This window comes from Ruditapes philippinarum, unplaced genomic scaffold (assembly GCF_026571515.1).
Source record: "Ruditapes philippinarum isolate M1 unplaced genomic scaffold, ASM2657151v2 ctg3660_1_1_1_1, whole genome shotgun sequence".
Classification (NCBI taxonomy): Eukaryota; Metazoa; Mollusca; class Bivalvia; order Venerida; family Veneridae; genus Ruditapes; species Ruditapes philippinarum.
Window position 1 is genome coordinate 82,689 of NW_026859966.1, and position 16,748 is coordinate 99,436.

General features: G+C 34.0%; 1 protein-coding gene across 1 annotated transcript in view; it reads right to left on the minus strand.

The window, feature by feature from the left end:
- LOC132758444 (kinesin-like protein KIF13A) overlaps positions 1 to 16,748 on the minus strand; it is a gene marked incomplete at its 5' end in the record, with an annotated part of 69,662 nt that overhangs the window by 21,744 nt on the left and 31,170 nt on the right. Inside the window, 2 exons of the mRNA XM_060750118.1 lie at positions 844 to 897; positions 3,142 to 3,363. Coding sequence (XP_060606101.1) covers positions 844 to 897; positions 3,142 to 3,363 — 276 coding nt within the window. The remainder of the gene's footprint in view (positions 1 to 843; positions 898 to 3,141; positions 3,364 to 16,748) is intronic.

Here is a 16,748-nt window from a genome sequence, read left to right on the forward strand (position 1 = left end):
ATTTATAAACTTAAGGATTTCAGTGATGATGAACAGCAGCCCACAGCTTAGAAACTAAGTTTTAAAACCTTAAAGTGTTATCAGCAGTTATCACGTAAACTTAATGTGACATGTATAAGCAGCTACCAGTTACAAAGGCTTTTCTTTTATGTCAATTCAAAACTGGTAAGAAAAACAAACTTATCTAGGAAAAATTATCATATTTTTTCAAAACAAATTTATCTAGGAAAAATCAATTTACAGTTTTAATGTACCCATACAATATATAACATGTGAATATGTCACAAAATATAAATTATCAATAATAAGGTAGGAATATTAAGTATGAATGGCAGGACACCTGACCAGGATTCAAAGAAAGGACAAGAAAAACCTTTCTTGCATATCAGACTGGCATTTACGTTAGTTTTACCCATGCCGGAAATTTCATCTGGCATGGGGGGTTCCAGATGAGTCGCGTGCTGTACAATGGCACGATAAAGATGACGTCATTTTACCGTTATGAATTATTTTGTAATTCATACGATGTTGTATGAAAGTAGTTACGGTTGTAATGATATAAATTTTCATTGAAAATAAAGATAAAGAATTTAAAAAATAATGGAATATGCAAGAAAAAATATCTGACATATGTTTGCGGTTCGGATCGGAATATCCCTCCCTCGGTCACCCGCCCATGGGCGGTAACTCGGCAAGCCTCGTTACCGCCCAATGGGCGGGTCACCTCGGGACGGATATTCCGATCCGAACCGCAAAATATGACAGATATTATTATTCCCAGTCTCTCTTCAATGAGAAAAAATATAATTATATAAAATGAACTCTACATATAGTACATCCTACCTTTGGAATGTTTGATACAACATCAAATGTGACACCACTAGCATGTAGGCTTTCCTAAAAATATACAGAAAATGTTCATTTAAGTGTTATTTAATATAGAGACATTTAAATATAAGACTCTATTTTACTTGTGTATAACATTTGTGTATATGTGAAAGACAATTTTTCAGTCATAATCCCAGCAGATAAGTTAGAAATTTCAATAACTGGTAACCAAGATAAACTGAAAATCTAAGAAAGTAAAGATTGATTTTAAACATTACATGTCAAGAGAAGAATTTTGTTTTTAATCTAGATTTTTTTCGATTGCATGCTATCTTATCTTGTGCGGTATGGTCCTTACAGACAAGTTATTCCAGAATAGAATATGTTGTTGTGCTATCTTAATATATATATATATACATGTATATATATATAAAGTAAATGTTAACTAGACCTATCACTGAAGGTGATTAATACCCCCACCAGCAACTTTTTGAAAAATAAGTAGTCTGAAGAAAAATTTCAACACAAACTATCAACTGTGTACAAAGAAATATTTCAATTAATTGTAATCCCAACTGCGTCTCCAAATAAGCTTGCTTTTCACAAAGTTTGATTACAATATCTCATTCCTAACTCTAGTTATTGTCCGGAAACCATTTTTCTATTTTTAGGAATGGTGACCTTGACCTTGACCCCAAGGGGTCCAAATGCAATACCAACCCAGGTCTTCATATAAGCTTGCTATACACCAAGTTTGATAACAATATCTCATTCCTAACTCTAGTTATTGTCCGGAAACCTTTTTTCTATTTTAGTAACGGTGACCTTGACCCCAGGGGGTCCAAAAACAATACCAACCCAGGTCTTCATATAAGCTTGCTATACACCAAGTTTGATTACAATATCTCATTCCTAACTCAAGTTATTGTCCAGAAACCATTTTTCTATTTTTAGTAACGGTGACCTTGACCTTGACCCCAGGGGGTCCAAATGCAATACCAACCCAGGTCTTCATATAAGCTTGCTATACACCAAGTTTGATTACAATATCTCATTCCTTACTCAAGTTACTGTCCGGAAACCATTTTTCTATTTTTAGTAACGGTGACCTTGACCTTGACCCCAGGGGGTCCAAATGCAATACCAACCCAGGTCTTCATATAAGCTTGCTATACGCCAAGTTTGATAACAATATCTCATTCCTAACTCTAGTTATTGTCCGGAAACCATTTTTCTATTTTTAGTAACGGTGACCTTGACCTTGACCCCAGGGGGTCCAAATGCAATACCAACCGGAGTTTCCACATAAGGTTGCTATATACCAAGTTTGATTACAATACCTCATTCCAAACTCTAGTTATCGTCCGGAAACCATGATGTGGACCGACCGACGGACCGACCGACCGACCGACCGACCGACCGACAAGCTGACTCCTATATACCCCCCCTAAACTTCGTTTGTGGGGTGACCTTGACCTTGACCCCAGGGGGTCCAAATGCAATACCAACCCAGGTCTTCATATAAGCTTGCTATACGCCAAGTTTGATAACAATATCTCATTCCTAACTCTAGTTATTGTCCGGAAACCATTTTTCTATTTTTAGTAACGGTGACCTTGACCTTGACCCCAGGGGGTCCAAATGCAATACCAACCGGAGTTTCCACATAAGGTTGCTATATACCAAGTTTGATTACAATACCTCATTCCAAACTCTAGTTATCGTCCGGAAACCATGATGTGGACCGACCGACGGGACCGACCGACCGACCGACCGACCGACCGACCGACCGACCGACCGACCGACAAGCTGACTCCTATATACCCCCCCTAAACTTCGTTTGTGGGGGTATAAAAATCAAAGAATTCTTTTAGTATGGTTGGTTAAACATTTAACACAATTATTAGCTCACGGTTTAAACAGTTTTGCTAACTGCGACACCCCTTATGTAAATAAGTGAAAGATATACTATGCTCATTTTTTAAATATTTTAATTACATAAATTTACTGAAATCTATGAAATTCTTACTGAATATGTCTAATTTCAATAAAAGAATTTATAAACTACATATGAGAAGCTGAGTTCCCAAATACGGGACAAGTAAGGTTGGTCCTTTCTACTGCAAGGTTTTTTTTAATGACACTATATATTCATATTGTGAACCCCTGAAGTGTGAAGGATTTAAAAACATGACATATATACTTTGTGTGAATCAAAACATGTTTATTTTATATTTACAAAGAGACTGTGTAGCAATTATCAATATTTTCTAATATCAACTTTGAGCATATATCTTTAATGTATTGCCTTACCCCACCCATCCACATTTTCTTCTTCAGTTTATCTGTGAGACTCATGTTACGATGTTTAATGTTAACGCAGATTCGTTTACGCAGCACAACCTCCATGTACGCCGGATGACTCAATCGTAACACGATCTTCAGTATCAGGTACACACGATTATCTGCCCCTGTTATACGGTTCAGGTTTGCAGAATCGTGGATCGAGGAATCCCAGGATGCTATTGCACAAACCTGAAATGAATATTAACAAAAGTCAGCCTTAACAAGTAACTGTATTGAAAGGGGGAGGGGGGATGATTGCATTCAGCTATAAATATTTATAGATTGAAATTCGGGCTTCAGATTTTCCTAATAATTTATGTTAGCCCATATTTTTTACAATGGCACAAATTTTTTGGGTGCTTTTAAAGTAGACCATTTAGCCCACATTTTTCAATGTCCAAAATGTTTCGGGTGCATTAAAACTACCCCATTTAGCCAACATTTTTCAATATTCAAAATATTCAATTTTGTATATACAGTAGAAGAGTAAAAAATCTAAAACTTGCAGACTATCAATCATTGTTGAGTGTACCCCACCAAGAGTAAGGCACCTACTTTAGTACTACATTATAATACTTCAGCTGTTCCAACAGACATGTTCAAATTAATGAAATAAACCATTAAAATAACACGAAAATCCACAAAGTGGCAGGAAATAAATCAAATTCTGAACTTGTTTTCTAACTCAGACAAAACAAGATTGCATTTGAGAAAAATGCTATGCCACCGCATGGTTCAAATTTCATAGCTGTACATAAAAGGACAAGAAAGTAGGTCACATCATCAAAATCTAGGTCACCTGATATCAAAGTTCAATTTTACAACTAAAACTGTGCACATTGTCAAAATGTCATTGCTGTACATCAAAGGACAAGAAAGTAGGTCACTGTCCCCTTGGGCAAGGCATAATTTTGACCCAAGGGTTTAATTCAAAACAATTTTGATACAGGTCCACCAAACAACATTTCAAGTCAAATATCTAAGCTATAGCTTTCTCCCATTCAGAAAACATTTGTTTTATTTTCTGTTTTTACTATGTGTACATAATGAGAATCACTGCCCCCTGGCAGGGCCAATTTGGACACCAGGGGAAAATTTTGAACAACTTTGGTAGAGGACCTATAAATGATATTACATATCAAACATCAAAGCTCTATGCCTTGTACCTTCAGACAAAAAATATTTTTTTATTTTTTCACTATATGTACATAATGAAAATCAATGACCCCCGGGGCGGAACCAATTTTGACCCCAGGGCTATAATTTGAACAATCTTGCAAGAGGTTCACTACACAATGTTTCATGCAAAATATCTTAACTCTAGCCTTTGTGAATTTAGAGAAGATGATTTTTTAAGTTTTTACTATATACATATAAGGAAATCCTATGGCCACCGGGGGCGGGGCTAATTTTGACACAAGAGGCAAAATTTGAATAACATTTGTAGAGTACCTTTAGATGATATAATTTAACAAATATTAAAGCTCTAAGCCTTGTACCTTCAGACAATAAGATTTATTTATTTTTTACTATATGTATATTTTGAAATCAATGACCTCAAGGGCGGGGGGCAATTTTGACCCCAGGGCTATAATTTGAACAATCTTGCTAGAGGTTTACTACACAATGTTTCATGCAAAATATCTAACCTCTAGCATTTGTCAATTGCTACAAGAATTTTTTTTGAAGTTTTTACTATATTAAGTTTTTACTATTATACATATAAGGAAAACCAATGACCCCCGGGGCGGGGCCGATTTTGACCCAAGGGCTATAATTTGAACAATCTGGGTAGAGGTCTACCAGACAATGCCTTATGCAAAATATATAAGCTCTATGCCTTTTGGGTCTTTACAAGAAGGTGTTTTAAGTTTTTACTATATGTACATATAGTGAAAATCAATGACCACAGGGCAAGGCCGATTTTTACCCAAGGGCTATAATTTGAACAATCTTGGTAAGGGTCTACCAGACGATGCCTTATGCAAAATATCTAAGCTCTAAGCCTTTTGGGTTTTTACAAGAAGGTATTTTAAGTTTTTACTATATGTACATAGTGAAAATCAATGACCCCCGGGCGGGGCCAATTTTGACCCCAGGGCTATAATTTGAACAATCTTGTTAGAAGTCTACTAGACAATGCCTTATGCAAAATATCTAAGCTCTAGGCCTTTTGGGTCTTTACAAGAAGATTTTTTAAATTTATTCTTATAATTCCTTTTGGTTGCCATGGCAACCAGATTTCTGCATGGAATGAAATTCTTTGAACAACTTTGGAAGCCCTTCACCCAAGGAACAATCCTGCCAAGTTTGGTTGAAATTGGACTAGTGGTTTTTCACAAGAAGATTTTTTAAGTTCACTATATAACCTATATAACACACACACAAACACACACACAAACACACACACACACAGGTGAATCGCTATATGCCACCGCATCGCAGATGCTGCGGTGGCATAAAAAGAGTTCTTTCAAACATAGACAATTTTTTTTTTTCCCCCCCACTGCACTTTAATGTGATATATATATAGAGAGAGATATAGATAGATAGAAACAGACACCTAGATGTCCCTAGACAACATAACAACCTCCTTACCCTTGCAGAAATATATACTGGTATTTAAAAAGTCTCAGTATTTCCCAGTTATGATCCTAGAAAATTCCAGAATGTTAAAACCAGTCTTGGCTATTCTAGTATGGCCTAGGAAATACCAGTTACTGAGAACTAGGCATTTCTGATAATTTTTAAACAACTCATCAATTTCTAAGTTATACTAGGAATTGTAATTTATTTTCTGAGATTTCTAAGACTTAAGATTTTGCAAAATTCCTAGTCTTTAGGAATTACTTAGAATTTATCTTGTAGAACAAAATCCTTAACATCTGTGCTAAATTCCTTGAATCTTACATAAATTCCTAAAGACTAGGAATTCTCTTTGTTGAAAGTAAACAAGTAGATAAAGAAGGAAGACAATAAAATTGAAAATAAAAATGTTTTCTTTTTTTAAATAAAACAACATAGGGCCTACTGATCTAGATCTATTTAATAATATTTTTCTAGGATTACTATTATTATTTAGATTCTAATTGAAATTTAATAATCAATTGACCTTAATGGTCAACCTGCATTTATGACAATTTAATCATTGGCCATTTAATTAATAGATAATAGGAATATATAATCCAAAAAGAAATAACAAATGTACAGGCACTCCAAGTAAATCAAAGACGTATTATTATAAACCTTAAAAAATCAATAATTGACATCTGAAGTATGTAATTTTTATCAGTTGTGTAGAGCTATTTTTAGCGCTGTCAAATTGCATCCACTGATGTCATGCTTCAGTGCACAGGCTGTATAAACCACTTTATACATTATACTGCCTGTTGACATTTTTATGGAGTGTGATTTGAACATATATGTAGATCTAATTAGGGGTGGATTTAAGGTGATTATTATTGCATAGTTGAAAATCCAAAGTGGCAAATTGACTCTTGTGCAGATTTTTTCACGTGTCATATTTGTGCATTTCCAAATTTTCACGAGTCAAAACCCGAATCCCCGCGTCAATCGAGAGTCCTGAATTAAAGTAGGCTGACGGATATTAACGATGATAACTTAGTCTTTACTTAACCAGCGAACCTTTACGATTATACTCGAGCAATATCCGTATATTTACGCTAACCAAGACGAGCATAATTTCATGACGTATTGGATACGTATACTGATGACGTAGCAACACAATTGTTTTGGAAACTACTGTAGCTTTGTATAAAATTCAAGCGCTTGTTGGGCTTAAAATAATAGATTTTTGAAATAAAATTCAACGATATAATTGAAATTATTCAGTCATTGTATTGACGGCAAAAACAACAGAACTACACGAAATTTTGTGAATCAAGCACATGTTACTGACGTAGTACACATGTTTATTACGTAGAACACAGGTTTATTGTGCGCGCAATATTCAAAGACGGCAGACACTTCGTCTCATATCAACAGTGAACTGATATCGTCTCCCCAATAAAGACATACAACGAGGAAGGTGAAATTGCTCAAGCAAATTATCAGAAGAAGACCTTCAAAGATGCAATCGGTGAAATTCACTGTGAGTATTATCATAAATACACTGATTTTTTCCCAAACAGAGCCGGCGTGTTTATGACCCCAAGAAAAAATGAAGAGTCAGTAGAGATTATTTTAATGACCTTTCTTCACTTCTAAATTAAAAGCATTATTTTGTAACAATTTGCCGACTGTAACAATAGAAATAATAATTGTATTTCCAGCTTATTCCTAGTTACAGTTAAGATACTTAAACCTTACTGGAAAAAATGCGTAAACGGACATTTGTCACATATTTTCGCGACCTGTTTTTATTTATTTCTTTGTTGAATAGGAAAGATATAATAATAATGAATAAAAAACAAAGCATCGTTGAAGATGGTTGTGCTTCCCTGCAGGAAATTATTTGCTTATGCCCTCTAAATGTTTAAAATATTGTTTTGAAAAAATGCATGTTAGCAGGTTTTTTTTTACCCCCCCCCCCCCACAGTGGTTTAAAATATTGTTTTGAAAAAATGCATGTTAGCAGGTTTTTTTTACCCCCCCCCCCCCCCACAGTTCAATACCCTAGTATGCAGACAGTTCACTACCTTAGCAATTTTGCACTTGTATTAGAAAAAAATAGTTTTTCATAAAGAAGCAATATTTTTATATCACCATTAATTTATGTAGATCTAGTTATATATTAGAATATGATAAACAAGATCAACAAGAAAAGATGATGTTCAATAAGCCTACATCATGTCTGTATTTTAATATAACACATTACTGACCGTATTTTTAAATCACAATAAGATACCTCCAAAAATTTATTTGAAACAGAAATCATGTTTTCTGTTTGTTTTTGATTTGTATGTGTGTGTTTGTGTGTGATTTAATCTCTAGATTTCATGTATAGGAATTATTGGACCACTAAAAAGTTGTCGGCCCCCCAAAAACCCCCCCCCCTGAACCAAAAATGGTTTGTCTTTGACACGCCTAAGCCCACCTAGAGAAACTGAATACTGGTCCCTTAAAAAAAAATCCTTTTTTTTTGCAAAGAACAAAATGCCAAACAGTGCTGCATACTTAACATAAAGAATACATTGCCCTAACCAGTCATTGAATTTAAGTTTTTTTAATAACTTGTCCCAATTCCGTTTTTTAATTTATTCTACTAATATTTAACTAATTCTCTTAAAAATTTCACTGGTCATGGGCCACCGGGCCAGGCTAAAATTTATATTTAATCTGTTATTTTATTAAGGGGGGGAGGAAGTGGTTTAACACCTTGAACAAGTACTTTTGTGGCCCCACTTTAGTGGCGGGAATTTAGATTTACCCTTGTCCGTCTGTTCTCTTTTGTGTCAGATGTAACTCAAAAAGTATTTGACCTAGAGTCATGAAACTTTACAGGAATGTTGATCAGCATGTGTAGTTGTGCACCTGGGTATTTTTGTCTGGATTTATAAAGTATTTTAGAGTTATTGCCCTTGACTTAGTAAAATTTTGCAATTTTCAACTTGTGTCGCATGTAACTCAAAATGGGTTTGACATAGAGTCATGAAACTTTGCAGGAATGTTGATCAGCATGTGAAGTTGTGCACTGGATATTTTCGTGTGGATTTATTATTTTTTAGAGTTATTGACCTTGACTTAGAAAATTTTTGCAATTTTCAACTTGTCGCATGTAAATCAAGTCATTAAGCCTTACGGGAAGGTCGGTCAGCATATGTAGTTGTGCACCTTGGGTTCCGCTTGTGGATTTATCCCGTATTTGTAGAGTTATTTCCATTGACTTTGTAAAAACCGTTTCATTATGTTGTGTTATTTGTTCCTTGAGTGCTTGAGTTAGAATCAACCAACTTTACAGAAATAATGATCAACATCACTAAATTACAGGAATAACAATGATAATAAATAATAATAAAAAAATACACAGTATATTTTCATAAGTTTGCCTTTTTTGGTGAACTTCAAAACTTACATATGTGAATAAATGAGCATAAAAACCGCCCTGGATTTTCACTTATCAAATTTCAAAATATGTACATGACCAGTTTATAACTTCAATAGCTTTTTATAACCAAAAGCTACAAATCTTAGGCCCAGAACAGAGTGTGTCATAAACACTTCCTTCATGAATGGCCATTTAATAAAAAAATCAAATAACATACAAACCCACTTACCTGAAAAAATATGTGAGAGTTTTGTAAATATTTAAGACACAGAAACCATTTTGTCAGGTTTGCAATGATTTTACTCGCTTGAACCAAGTGTGCATCCACTTCAGGTCCTGCCAAGTGATTTGTATTTATTTCGTATTCAAATATCTTGGTATATTTCCATATGTAGAGAAATGTATTTGTTTGATTTCAGATAAGAATTGGTACCACAAGGCCACAAAGGGAGGAGTTCAACTAACTTGTGGATGATGTTCAAAGCTGAGGAGAGTGAGAGCTTAAATCTATAAAACGGGTCAAAAACTTTTGATATAGAAACTGTCATAAATTCTTCAGTTAATTGAAAGAGGGCAAGTTGTACAAAATGCCATGGAGCTAAATATACATGGAGAAGAAACTGTGATGTCACACAGTTAAATTCAGTATTGTGTTCAGAATTGTGGCAGAATTGTGTTCTTATAAGTTATCATATGTTGCGGGATTTTCAGAGATTTGATGCATCCTGGGTAAAAATAGCCAAAACACCGTCATATTGAATTCCCGGAGGAAGATGAAACATTTTTTTGCTTAAATAAGAAGCAATAGTTATTTATTGTAAAAGGTACTATACACACTTTTCTATACAAATATTTCTCTGATGAAAATCTATGTCGGGGTATGTAAACAATAATTCATGGATATCGTCCAAGTTTAACGAGAGTGCGAAAATTGGAGACTATCGAGAAAACCCAATTATCACCGAAGCCTGCAAAGGATTGTGGGTCTGAATCTGACTATTATCTATTTTTAGAGCTTCCTATCTGTTGTGTGTATATATATATACATTGTATATCTGTGAAAATGCAAAGAAGTCGTTGGATTACCAAAGATCAACATTTCATTTGATTACCAGAGATCATCAATTCAGTGGATTGCTGAGATTCTCTGTATGAAAGATTTGATGACAAGAAAATTATTAAACCGGCAAAAATTGGATCTTACAGCAAGGATTTACTCATTTCAGAAGACAGCAATAGAAAATGTAGGAGTTGCATGTAATACTGGAGGTTTCTTGCGTCATGTTTTGTACTGTTTCAGTGACATTTCTTAGACTGTTTAAGTGATGTCCCTCATTCAATCAGTTAAGAAAATGATGAAAGCAAATTAAAATCTAGGAGTGACCTAGTCAAGTATTATAATGTTTTAACTTTTAGTGCTAAATTCAAAGAGGTGTCACATGTTACACTATTTTAAAAAAGGAATCTTAAGTCAAGTGTTATTGCCAAAGCTCATTGCATTCCAGTAACTACAATGATATATCTAAAGAAGTGTGTCTAAACAATACAAAAACAATTAAACTGTAAGGAAAATACTTTGTTTCAACTTTCATAATTATGCAATCATGCTTTTTATTAAATTTCATAGTTTGCTTATGACTGATGTTGAACTGCTTGTCATTTAACTGGATTTAAAAGTGCACATTTTAGTTCACATCAGTACAATGTGCTTATGTGAAGTAATGTGATTGCCCTGTGTCCAATGGCATCTTGTATTGTCAGCAAATTCTTGTAATGATATCTTCTACAAAACTGATTATTTGATTTTAATCGTAATGATCCTTTGGTGGCCCTAGTAACAGTAATTCAGCTGTGGTCCAGTCATACCCAGTTGCTAGGAATTTCCAGTACAATGCAATCCTAGGCTATTCCAGCCATTCCTTAGATCATGGAAATACCAGGAACGTCTGGGATATCCAAGTTCTTTGAAATGCAAAGGAATTACTAGAAAAAATGTTCCAAATACCGTGGGCAGGTCATTCTCAGTCATTCCTAAGATTATAAAAATACCAGGAGTTACTGGTATTATCATAGGTCTTTGAAATGCCTTGAAATGCCTGGGATGGACTAGAAAAATGTTCCAAATACCGTGGGCAGGTCATTCTCAGTAATTAGGATATCCAGTACAAGTCAATCTAAGGCATTCCTGGATTCACAATTTTTTTATAGTTATTACCAGTAGTTTTCAGTCGTTCCAATTACCGCCAGCCAGTAACTGGAAATTCCTCAGATTTCCTTGCATTTCCTAGGAATTATCCCTGTAAATATTCCTGGGATTTCCCAGTAAAATCCTAGTAAAATCCTGGTAAATTACCAGTAATTTCTGCAAGGGTATCGCTTATTTAATCTGAAAAATATTGTCTAAAATTGTAACAAAATCCTTATTGTTCTTCTGTAAAATGTTATCCAGTCTGTCGGACTTGACATTTTATTTAACACAGAGTGATTTATAGGTCAGTTCTTGTGATTCTAGTATACCCAAAGGAACTACTTTTTCATAACTTTCCTGTCTATCATGTAGGAATATCTAATATAAAATCATTCACACAAGAGTTTGGATGTGATAGGAATTTATTAAAGTGGTCTTTTATCTTTAACCTATGTAAATGAAATGTTTTATATGAAATATAAAGTGTTTACTAGATTATTTTGTGAATTAGAGCTGTCAGTAAGACAGTGTGCTGGACTTTTCTCTCAGTGGAAGGCAGTAAGTAAAGAGGCATAACTCCGTAAAAAAAGATAAGTCAGAGTTATGGGACCTGCGCTTATCAGCACGCAAATATTAAACCAACATGTGACGGGATACGTCTCCCTATTCTTAAAGTAGTCAAGCTTAAGAACAAGCACCTTATATAACTCAGTTATGACCATTTAGTTTTACGCTGGTTTACAAAAGAATGTACAAATTTAATGTATTAAGATTTCAACGAAAGCAACAAAGCTATTTTGGATAAATATTTAAGAAATGCTATTAGCTAGCTGTTCATGATGTATGTAAGTCAGCAACTTTTCGAAAAATGAGAGGTTCAACATTCTACCTCAGGTGCTGCTGTTCCCAAAGGGGCGGGAAGTGAATCAGAGGTCTTCCTTTATCTGTAAGAGGAGTGACCAGATTCACAGCGCCAACAAACAAACTCAAACACACTAAACAATAAAATACTGTATAAGTGTTAGTGACGCAATGCAAAAATATTTGCGAATTAAGCGAATTGACGAATATCGCTAAAATTTTCTCTAGTGTTAAAGGTACTCCACTGAGGTACGGCCGAATGTCACAAAAAAAAGTAAAATTTCACGAACCGATAATTTTTTGTTACCTGCGTGTTAGGGACATTCAAACGGAATCAGTGATACATTGATATGTGTTCTTTGGATTGGCAAGTCGTTTGAAATACATATTTTCTCCAATTTTGTGGGAAAAGCGTTTAAACACCTTTCAGTTTGCAAATCTGAATAAAAACAACGGTCACGTGATGATTCTCGGGATGACTAAAAAGCGAAACGGAGAATTTTTTGTGTATCGGCAGCAACGAAAGTGCGAAAGTGGAATATATACCAACAATCCATAAATTTAAAAAGCAAATTATGGATTTGTTTGTTAAATTTCTTGTTGTTCACATATGTTCTTGTGAGAAAAAATCTTTCAAAAGCAATTTCAATATATTTAAAGCATTACATTGTTGTAATCATGTTTTTTTTCTCCATTACAATGATGAATTTAGCTAAACGTACGGAGTTGAAAACTGACATACACAAATTTTACAAATATTCTATGTTAATTTGAGAGCTTTCGTGTAATTATTAAATAGTATGTATTAACTTTGTAATGGTTAAAATATCATGATATCTAGGCTAAGAAAATTTACTTTGTCAATCAGTGTAATGGGTCCTATTTCAAAGGTCACTTTGGTTTATCTGACACCCGTTCAGGAAAAAAAACTTCGTAATACCTTTTATACAACGAACATGAACTTGAGTATTGTAAGCATAAAAAATCACACGCACACACAGAATGTTATTCTAGATATTTCTCTTTAACTCTGATCAAAGCACTGAAAGCACTGGCTAAATAGAGAATGAATCCGGCCTCATTATAGGACATTAAGGCTTCAACTTTATTAGTTAATAATTCTTATGTATGTCTAGTGCATATAATTAAAATTCTATAAGAAAAAAAATCGATCTCCTTTGCTAGATAGATCTGAAATTTAATATTTATCATTTTACATACATACTTGCATATTTATCCGCATTGGATGTAAACTTTGTTGATGAGAAAATTACTACGTTTTGATCTAGACATTCAAAACTATAGGTAATTGATACCTGTTTCATGCACATGGTAAACATTATCAAGAAGGTCGGAAAAGAGTTTAAAATCTGGCTCTATTATTATTATTATTATCATTATTGATTTAGCAGATATCCTGATAAATTTCTTTCTTATTGGAAGGCATCCGTACTAGTGATGGGTCAATTGAGCTGTGCTTTAATGTAAACAATATATTGAAGCTTCTCGGTGGAAAAGAAATTGAGAGCGTTATAAGAGTAAAAAAGGAAAACTGGAAAAAGACAATCAAGGTGACGGCAACGTTCACAGGACGCAGCCCCCGACACAGTCAAGCTTCCACAGCAGGGTTATTGTCGGGACTAGTGAAATAAACTTAAAACTGATTATATACATGTAGCTGTTCTTCTTTAAACCCTCTTTCAAATTTAACGAAACAAACAAAATCATGATACTTGCAAGACAAATGTAAAGGGCAGGTAAGTAAAAGTAACATTAAGAATTCAGTAAGATATTATTAACCTCACCTCATACAACAACCATTGCTGAAACTATATTTTATAAAATTATGCAAACAAAACTTCCAACTCCTAGACGGTATACAAACTTGGGAAAGCGCAATGCATATCTTAACCAGTGTTTTTACTCCTTATAGCCTGTTTATCATAGCATACTCGTGACTGGTTTCAAAAACTGCAACGGCTAAATATTGATCGGATGCATTTCATTGCATAAATTAGTTAGGAAGAGAACCATGCTTTTCTTGCTTTATAGCACTAAAACCTTTACTCTTCTCTACTTTTGTCTCTTCTTTCTTCCTGTTTTTCATTTTTTTTTTGTTTAGTCTTTTTATTTACCACTTGAAAGCCTGAAATTAAATTTTTCATTGATACTTTAGCCGTGGTCCTGTGTTGCTTGGTCGTGTGGGTGTTGCATTCATTGAATGTTACCATTCCTTTTTGTATTTCTGATCGAAGATCAGGAAATACAAAGCTAACATTCAATCTCTGACACAGCGGTTTCACGACAAACCTAACAACAAGCAGTTTTTAAAACATCTGAAAACTAGCGATTTAAAAGAAAGAAATATTTTCATTTTGTTATAAGTATCCAACAAATTACAACGCATTCAAAGTTTAAAAGTAGCTTTGGGTTATAGAATTGTCAATGAATGCACATTCGGATGAATATCATTTTAATCAATGAAAATGCTATTTTAAGCGATGTCGAGAGCGTATTTCACAAATAAATCTGACTGTCGAGTAGTGGAATATATACAATGTCGGACTGTTTTGGCGAGAAGATTTTTGTTAAATTATTTACATCAATGTTAAACAACAGGTTTATCTTGAAACAAAAAACCTCGAAATTAACCCGAAATGCAATGGAAAATCTAATTTCTTTGTTATGGAAACAGCCACGATATGCAAGGATAAAGTGTGGCTGTCATAAAAATGAACATAAATGATTTTTTTGATGCAACTCTAGTCATGCAAAATTCCATATGTATCAAACTCTGGTACCAAGCAAGAAGAATTATAGGACATAAAAATAAACTTATACAGGAAAATAATACAGTTATACAGTGCGATTTAGATTACAAAGATCAGAAAATACCACAGAGCTTACAGCCTTTTGATTTATCTTGTTTTTCGTATGTATGTTCTGGAGATTAGGTGGGTGGTTCTCGTAATACTTTAAGATTTATAAGATTGCGTATTAAAAGCCTTTGTAAATTGTTTCGGAAATACTGGATATCGTTTTGAAAATTTATAGAGCTACTGAAGTATTTTAAACACATGAACGAAAATTTCACAGTAACAGGCCTAAGTATTTCGGTTATAGTGATTATACCGTAATCAAACGTTAAAGGTCTTCTAAGAAATGTTCTTTGGAATTAGATACTAAATGTAAACACTAGAACATAAACCACCAGATTGCTTGCAAAATCTTTATCGGCAGGATAAATTGGTTCAGAAAACATGATTTTTCACAGTCATGATCAAATGAACAGACTGTCATGTTCTTCCTGTTACCGAAAGATACGAACAGATTGTCATTTTCTTCCTGTTACCGAAAAATACACACCAGGAAGATTTCAAGTAGAAGACACGTCACTGACAGAATGTTCTTAATATTGAATAGAAAAGAATTTGCTAAAGCCAATTTATGAAAGAGAAATCGGGGATGCTACTTATTAAATTATTTGCCCATAAAAGAGGGTTTATTTTACTCGTTTAGATTATTTTCAAAAACAAAAGTCTCAAAAAGAAAAGGTTACCTGATATTAAGATGTAAACCGCGACATATAAAATTAATTTACCTGTGAAACTGTAGTGAAAATGTGTTTGTTTATCCGGTTTTTTCTTCAGTGCCTTCAGCACTTTGATCTTATCTGTAGTACAAGTAAACTATATCGTTTTCACCGAAAAATCATTAAATTCTAAACAAGTTTCTAATAGAATCATAAACATTTATTGTATCATAGTTTGAAGACTTTTCTGTTGAAAACGTGTCAGAGTTAAATCGAATTCATATACATGCACAGTGCGTAACTGGAGTGCAGGTAATAGTTCCCAACACTTTGATGTACTCATTCTTTTTTTTTTTTTTTTTCTTTTTTTTTTGGGGGGGGGGGGGTGTGCTTTTTGTGGAATAATGATAGAAATGCCATATTCAGAAGCTGGTTCATAGGTTTTTTCTGGGGTTTCATATTGTTACAACAGGGGAACGTGCATTTAATTTTGCCTATGGTATGAACATGATGTAATTGTGTGTGGAACATGTATGTACGATCCTATCAAGATAGCCTACGAAACGTCACTCATTACATACACAGATGCCCGTTTGTGCCAGAAACAATTTTGCAAAGGGGGCATCTGAGTTCTTACTCCACCAGTAAAACTGAAGAGTCGCTAAAATGACCTAGATAGTTTTGTGTGACGTAACCCCAACTCCATCCCAAAAACAAACAATCAAATAAAATGAGACATGTCATTAACTGTATTTGATTTAAATACGTTATAGATAGCGTTAAATACTTTTATTAGTGTGATTACACTGTGCTCGTTATAGTATAAATATCACCGATGCATTATGTTTGCCTTAGAATATTGAAATTGAAACTGAAAAGTCAATGAAAATAATTGTACATGTATATAATATATTTCCGTTTTGTCTAGAAAATGTCCACTTCGCTGGCGTTTGATTTTTCAAGACAACGAAATTTGTGTGTGTGTT